The following is a 7,770-nucleotide window of genomic DNA, read 5'->3' on the forward strand; positions in this document are numbered from 1 at the left end:
ACTAAATTTGGACCTTTGGCAGATGAGGACAGAATTTTCACAAACTTGTACGGCCGTCATGACTGGAGGTAATGTGGACGATGCTGTTGTAATTTTTCTTTGTCAAATCCAAAGTATTACACCCACATCGCTACGATGCTTACAGGAAACTAAAAGAATACAGTCCTCACCTGCTCCTTCTTGTGCTTCAGGCTGAAGGGAGCCCTGAAGCGTGGTGACTGGTATAAAACCAAGGAGATCCTTTTGAAGGGAGTGGACTGGATTCTCAATGAGATCAAGACTTCTGGCCTGCGGGGGAGAGGTGGTGCTGGCTTCCCTACTGGCATGAAGTGGAGTTTTATGAACAAACCCAGTGATGGCCGGTAAGTTAAGTAATTGTTTTATGTCAGAGGTTTTTGTGTCATCATACAGTATTTCATGTAAGGTATCCAAACTCTTTAGAACACTGCAATTAAATTAATTTGCAACGTTTGGACTTTGCTTTCTCTTTATTTTCCAACCTGCTTAATGTTTACCTGAGTTTTTCTAAAAGAAACACATCCCAGTCAACCATTAAAAAGAGATTATTAAAGATAAATTGGATCAAGTGTGCATTAATCTGTAGTGTTTCTGTAGATTTTACATAGAGCACAATACCAAAAATGAACATATATAAAACAAGCCATTTTGTTAGTTTTAATTATTTATTCTTTTCAACACCAGTATCAGCAGTCTGAATGCTGTGTGAACTCTTTCGCCACTTTATCTCCTTTTAACAAAACTAGACCTTTCTGCTTGATTTGACCAAATTCTGATTCCTTATTTTAGGCCAAAGTATCTGGTGGTGAATGCAGATGAGGGAGAACCAGGCACCTGCAAAGACAGGGAAATAATGCGTAATGATCCACACAAGCTGGTGGAGGGCTGCCTGGTTGCTGGGAGAGCTATGGGGGCGCGTGCTGCATATATCTATATCAGAGGAGAGTTCTACAACGAGTCGTCCAACCTGCAGGTGAATGTGGTCAAAGGGAAAGTCTGTTTGACCCTCTGAAATTTCAGTTTATTATTTTACACACTTTAATTATCCTTATACACTCAATGTAAGGATAATTAAAAAGAACTCTAAACACAAAGTACATTATGCATGATAACAAAACATTTTAAGTTTTCCTGTTTTAATTTTCGTACTGAATTTTTTTTTTAGTTTGATAAGACCATTTAGTGCAAGTTTTAATAATATTTCTCTCTAAACATTCATCCTTATTTTTTAATTTATCCACTTATTAATTCATCTAAAGAGGTCCATGTCTGATGTCTAACAACCAACCTTACAATCCTTAAAAATTCCTTCTTGGTCTCTCTCATATTTTTTTTCTCGTTTGGATCTCAGGTTGCCATCAATGAGGCCTACGCTGCTGGGCTGATTGGCAGGAACGCCTGTGGCTCCGGTTATGATTTTGATGTGTTTGTGATGCGTGGTGCCGGAGCGTACATCTGTGGAGAGGAGACTGCTCTTATTGAGTCCCTGGAAGGAAAACAGGGAAAGCCCCGCCTGAAGCCCCCCTTCCCTGCTGATGTTGGTGAGTTTCAGTCTATAGACACAGTTTACAATCAGGATATAAGATTTTATGTCCAAAACAGATATTCTTTAAATATTCTCTTCCTTCGTTGCCCTATAAAGGTGTGTTTGGGTGTCCAACAACTGTTGCCAATGTGGAGACGGTGTCCGTGGCGCCCACCATATGTCGTCGTGGGGGTTCATGGTTTCTGAGCTTTGGCAGAGAGAGGAACTCCGGCACAAAGCTCTTCAACATCTCTGGCCATGTTAACCATCCCTGCACCGTAGAGGAGGAGATGTCCATCCCTCTGAAAGAACTCATTGAGAGACATGCAGGCAAGCATTCTACGATGAATGTTGAATCTTTTTTTAAAAATTTAATTACTATTAATAAAAGTTGATGGTAACATGTTTCCAGATGTTTTATCGCGAGTTACAGACTGTTTATTTAAAAAACTTTGTGTGGGTGAATGTGTTTTTTTTTTTTTTTAAAAAATATAGTAAATGGGTCAAAGAGTCGGAAATTCATCTGCTGTGTTTTCCTGCAGGTTATGAAGTCAAAGGTTAAGACAGCTTAACATAAGAACTTTTTCACTCTCTCTTGATTGAAACCAACATCTGTCTGGCAGGTGGTGTGCGTGGAGGTTGGGATAACCTGCTGGCTGTAATCCCTGGTGGATCTTCAACCCCCCTCATTCCCAAGAACGTGTGTGAAGAAGTGCTAATGGACTTTGATGGCCTCATTCAAGCTCAGACTGGCCTTGGCACGGCTGCTCTCATCGTCATGGACAAATCTGTAAGCCAATCCTTTCTGCAGCCTATTTCATTGTGCCCAAATATGTCATCTGGCACCTCATATATTGATCAGTTCTTTACCTTTACAGACTGACATTATTAGAGCCATCGCCCGCCTGATTGAGTTCTACAAACATGAGAGCTGTGGCCAGTGCACGCCATGCAGAGAGGGTATGTACTCCTGCAGTGTTGTATGCAGTTATGTCACCCTTATTTTATAGGATTTTAGAATAAATTTAACATACTTAAAAATGATAAACAGTTTCTGTTTTATTTTTGCAGGAGTGGACTGGATGAACAAAATGATGTGGCGTTTTGTACGTGGTGATGCACAGCCTTCAGAGATTGACATGATTTGGGAGCTGAGCAAGCAGATTGAGGGACACACTATCTGTGCACTGGGTGATGGTGCAGCATGGCCTGTGCAGGTAAAGACCTGTTTTCTCCTCATACATTAACAGTAAAAAGATTGGTGGGAAACCCTGCCAGTGTCCTACTTATACCAGATTGTTTGAGACTCTAAACCAATGTTGTTGCAGATTAGACTGCAGTTTCAAGTAATAATGAAACATGTAACATGACTAATCTCATATTTTGTTGACCATTTGTAAACTATTCCCAATGGAAGAAGATGCACTGAAAGTTACTGAACCTCTTAAATAAGCTTCTCTCCGATATATATTTGACAACGATCTATTATTTTTAAGATCAGTGCATTTAATATCTAAACGATGAAATGTAACATTTAAGGGGTCAACTAATATAAATGCAGCTTGATAACCATAACTATGTTTTCACTCGTAACTGTGAAGTCTTGTGAAAATAAGAATTTAGAAGTCAGCTGCTTGCTGTTTGCAGTTTGTCACTAGATGTCATTATGGCATGCACAAATCTCTAATTAATTTTTTTTGTCTCTGTGCTCTCAGGGATTGATCAGGCACTTCAGACCTGTGATGGAAAGCCGAATTGCTGAATACGAAAAGCAGAAGCAGCAGGCCAGGGCATAAACTGCTATTCTCTTACCTTGAACTCTTTCTGCCTCATGCCATTAACCCTGTGCTTGTGTCATACACAAATTATTTAAATTAGAAAAAATGTGCTGTCTCATCACTTCATCTTCAAGCCTTGTATTGATATCTCTGCCTTGTTGGGTGAAAGTACAAATAAAGTTATATTACCTCAAACAAGTGTTTGACCTCAGTCCTATACTTTATAGCATTTCAGTTGTATTTTTTATCATTTTTTTATTTTATTTTATTTTATTTTATTTTTTTTTGCGCTACTTATTTAAAAAACATCCCAATGGCAGAAATGTTAAAAACCATTAGGGGCTTTGTGCAAACTTAAATATAAGCTTATGTTTTGAATGCACAAGTCATTTGTATACCCTGGAAGAATGTGGAGTGTTTCTGCACCATTTCACAATGTTTTATTTACCTGCTCTGGTAAAAGTACTTCCACCAAAATATACCTGAGGTGTAAAGAGAAAAACATGGTTTCACATAAAGAATACCCTCATTATTTTATTTTTCATTTGACAGTACATGCACAGCAGCCAGCTGCAACTATTTAAATTTTTATTAAAATGGATGTTTATGGTCTTAAAAGGAGTCAACTTTTCAGCTGCTTGCATTTCTTTTTAATCTTGTATTTCCAATAAGTCGTTGATTTCTCTTAAAGTAAATGTTTTCAATTCTTTTAATATCGGGAAAGCTAAATTAACACCTTTTGTTATATTAAAAAAAAAAAAGTCCTCATTGGACAGTATATTACTAAAAAATAATTACATGTAGAGTTTGGTATCAAAATATAAAGTAGAAGTAGAAAAAGTACTTCAGTGAGCTAACTATGACGGTTGAATTTGTTAATGGGAAACAGTACCAACGGTGCAGATAAGATGCAGACTATTTAAAACGCTGTTCATGTGGAAATGGGGCATTTTTATAATCTCGCGATAGAATTTTTTTTTCTCACATCACGTGACAAGGGCCATATATCTTTGCGGCTTCAGTTCGGTGGACGCTGTGAGCGGTAGGAAGGCGATTTTTAATTGTTAACTGTGGCTCAAAATCCATCAATTTTTTTTTACATGTATATGTTTTTTCAAAACTATGTAGCTCCAACGCATATATTAGCACACGATTGTTAATTTTTTTTTAGCTCTGAAAAAATTTTCAAAACACGATTGTTTTCGCTTTGGTTGGAGCTGTTTATTTCGCTCAGTCCGCTGCATCCATCCTCCTGTCACCAAGTCGTGCCTGGGAAATTAAATCGGGTGGTTTTATCCATAGTTTATACATGTGATAACCCATGAACTATATGTTGTTGTTGTTTTTTTTTAACGTAACCTTGAACTATAAAGCAGAATAATGGCCCATTTTTGGGCATGATTTAAGGTCAAGCCAGTCGTGTGTGACTACTGTTATCATCTGCAGTGGGTTTAGCTTTCCCTGCTAAAATATGATTAAGTCAGATCTCAGTTGTAAAACAATATTATGTTTATTTAGTAGGTTCGTGTTTCTGGGAGATTTGTGAAAGTATTGTCATGGAAATGCTGAAGATAGAACAAGTCATTGTTGGAAATGATGTGAAGTCAACCTCAGCTGCGATCAAGTCTAAGCCCATGGTCGCCCCCCTACAGTCCTGTAAGATGACTGTTTTGTTACGCCTGTTTTATAATTCCTATATAACCTAACGTTGAACCAATTTTCACTACAAGATATCCAATAACATTGTGTTGCAGATCAGCATGAAAGTGTACAGTGTTTCCAGTGCTTTATCACCTTCAGTGACCCCAAAGCCAAAGAGAGACACATGAGGAAGAGTCATCGGGACCAATATAAACAACATCTACAGCAGGTAGAAAAGGACTAACTTAATATTTACATGTCAAGGATTCAATTAAAGAAACTCAGCAAACCTTGTAAAATATAAAGGACTTATCTGTGCTGTTCTATTAAATTAATTTAGACCGATTTTAATTCAGAGCTTGAAAATGAATTACACACCAATTTATGTGGTATCAGGATATGTAAATGCAATTGAATATATACACACAAGTAATTCCAACACATAGCTTAATGCTTGATTATTTATTATGTTTCTGAGCAATTAAAAAGCCAATAAAATCCTATCGGTCAAGGAGGGGCAGAGGATCAGGGTCCAAAAACATAGGAGGGACTTTTAAGTGAACAAATTGGGAAATCAGAGTAGAGGATTCTTGTGAAATGTTTTGTTGTGTTACACATTTCAGGTCTACTACATATATATATATATATATATATATATATATATATATATATATATATATATATATATATATATATATATATGTATATATGTATATATATATATATATATATATATATATATATATGTATATATGTATATATATATATGTATATATGTATATATATATATATATATATATATATATATGTATATATGTATATATATATATATATATATATATATATGTATATATATATATATATATATATATATATATATATGTATATGTATATATATATATATATATATATATATATATATATATATATGTATATATATATTTATATATGTGTATATGTATATATATATTTATATATGTGTATATGTATATATATATTTATATATGTGTATATGTATATATATATTTATATATGTGTATATGTATATATATATTTATATATGTGTATATGTATATATATATTTATATATGTGTATATGTATATATATATTTATATATGTGTATATATATATGTATATATATATTTATATATGTGTATATATATATGTATATATATATTTATATATGTGTATATATATATATGTATATATATATTTATATATGTGTATATATATGTATATATATATTTATATATGTGTATATATATATATATATATATATTTATATATGTGTGTATATATATATATATATTTATATATGTGTGTATATATATATATATATATATATATATTTATATATGTGTATATATATATATATATATATATATATATATATATATATATATATATATATATATATATATATATATATATATGTGCTGTGTGGGATACTTTACAACTGCAAAATTTGCCATTGGTCTCTGACAAACTATTTGCACTCCAAGTAATCATTACATGAAGGAGTCTTGCATGGACATGCTATTTTTTGTATACATTATTATCTTGGATAGAAAAATAATGTCTAGTTTGGTTACCCTTCACTTTTTTCAGTAAGTAAAGTATTTTTTCTTTGTAATTTGCATTTTTGTTTTGATTTTGCAGACAAATACGTTGTTCACATGCTACAAGTGTGACAAGAGTTTCTCTTCCTCTGAAGACCTCAGCCAGCATCAGACCGTGCACAAAACAGAGGAGAAGCCCTTCCTCTGTGCCTATTGCCAGAAAAATTTCTGTACCTTTACTGAGGTACATATTAGATATTTTTTCTGCTTAATATGGAATATTATCTGTGTGTTATTTATGATGCTCTTTTAATATCTTTCAGCTGAACAAACACAGACGACATCAGTGCACAGAACGACAATGTCTCTGCAGGGACTGTGGTGCTTTGTTCCCCAGTCCATCTAGACTCCGCAACCACCGCATCACAGTGCACCTCGGCCGCCCCATAGTGACTGACAACACCAACACTTACCAGTGCTGCAAATGTGGTCGTGGTTTTCAAACTGAAGAAAAGCTCTTGCAGCACCAAGAGAAATTTGCTAAAGCATTAAACTGTGATGTTAAAATTCAATGCAAGAAACGTGGCCGTAAACCTAAGTATGCAGCTCAAGAAGGGGCAGTAGATGGAAAGAAAATGAAAAAAGAAGAAACAGAGGGATCCAAAGGATGCAGTGACTTGGCAACAGATGAATCCTCCTCTGTTGAACTCAAAATTCCATGTCCTGAAACAGATTGCAATTGCATATTTCCCTCTGTTGAAGCTCTGCGGGCACACAAGAAAGCAGAACACAAGGACACACTTCGGAAAGCTTCCAGCACTGAATACACATGCCTCACCTGTCAAAAGAGCTTTTCAAGAGAGAGTTCCCTAAAAGCACATCTGGCCTGCCACACTGAGGGTGAGGAGGCAGAGGAGAAGAGATAATATAAGGAGAAAAAGCTGTTGCTTGTAAAAACCGTGTAAACAAACATCAGAGATTGTTCTAAGCTTTCTTATTGAGTGTAAATGTTTAATTAGAATTGTTGAAAATGGTTGCACAATGTCACCATTTTTAATTTCCTGTGTCACTTTTTTTTAAAACACCCTACATTGGTGAACAAAAATCATAACCTCACATGAGTTATGTGCATGATGAAACCCTGTCACAAGACCATATTTGCTTTGCATATGACCTCTATTTTACTTGAAATGTTTTATATCACTGTAGATTAGCAAATTATTTCTCCTGCAAGAATGGAGATGTTTT

The 7,770-nt window shown here is 34.7% G+C and overlaps 2 protein-coding genes across 3 annotated transcripts in view; both read left to right on the plus strand.

Annotated features, from left to right (window-relative positions):
* Positions 1-3,519, plus strand: part of ndufv1 (NADH:ubiquinone oxidoreductase core subunit V1) — a 5,093-nt gene extending 1,574 nt beyond the window's left edge. For both annotated transcript variants that reach the window (XM_079258308.1, XM_079258309.1), the window contains exons 3-11: positions 1-68; positions 192-362; positions 808-991; positions 1,370-1,559; positions 1,661-1,873; positions 2,167-2,333; positions 2,422-2,503; positions 2,615-2,760; positions 3,259-3,519. The exon at positions 1-68 is cut by the window's left edge and continues 15 nt beyond it. In XM_079258308.1, the coding sequence (XP_079114434.1) occupies positions 1-68; positions 192-362; positions 808-991; positions 1,370-1,559; positions 1,661-1,873; positions 2,167-2,333; positions 2,422-2,503; positions 2,615-2,760; positions 3,259-3,339 (1,302 nt within the window). In that variant the 3' untranslated portion in view covers positions 3,340-3,519. The remainder of the gene's footprint in view (positions 69-191; positions 363-807; positions 992-1,369; positions 1,560-1,660; positions 1,874-2,166; positions 2,334-2,421; positions 2,504-2,614; positions 2,761-3,258) is intronic.
* Positions 3,520-4,858: 1,339 nt separating this feature from the next.
* LOC306769934 (uncharacterized protein) lies at positions 4,859-7,448 on the plus strand (the record flags this gene model as incomplete). The annotated part of the gene is made up of 4 exons (XM_079258701.1): positions 4,859-4,977; positions 5,076-5,191; positions 6,623-6,766; positions 6,846-7,448. The coding sequence occupies exons 1-4, from the start codon at positions 4,878-4,880 to the stop codon at positions 7,446-7,448; spliced, it is 963 nt and encodes a 320-aa protein (XP_079114827.1). The 5' UTR covers positions 4,859-4,877.
* Positions 7,449-7,770: the final 322 nt, after the last annotated feature.

The sequence above is a fragment of the Telmatherina bonti genome (assembly GCF_933228915.1).
Source record: "Telmatherina bonti genome assembly, chromosome: 19".
In the NCBI taxonomy this organism is placed as follows: Eukaryota; Metazoa; Chordata; class Actinopteri; order Atheriniformes; family Telmatherinidae; genus Telmatherina; species Telmatherina bonti.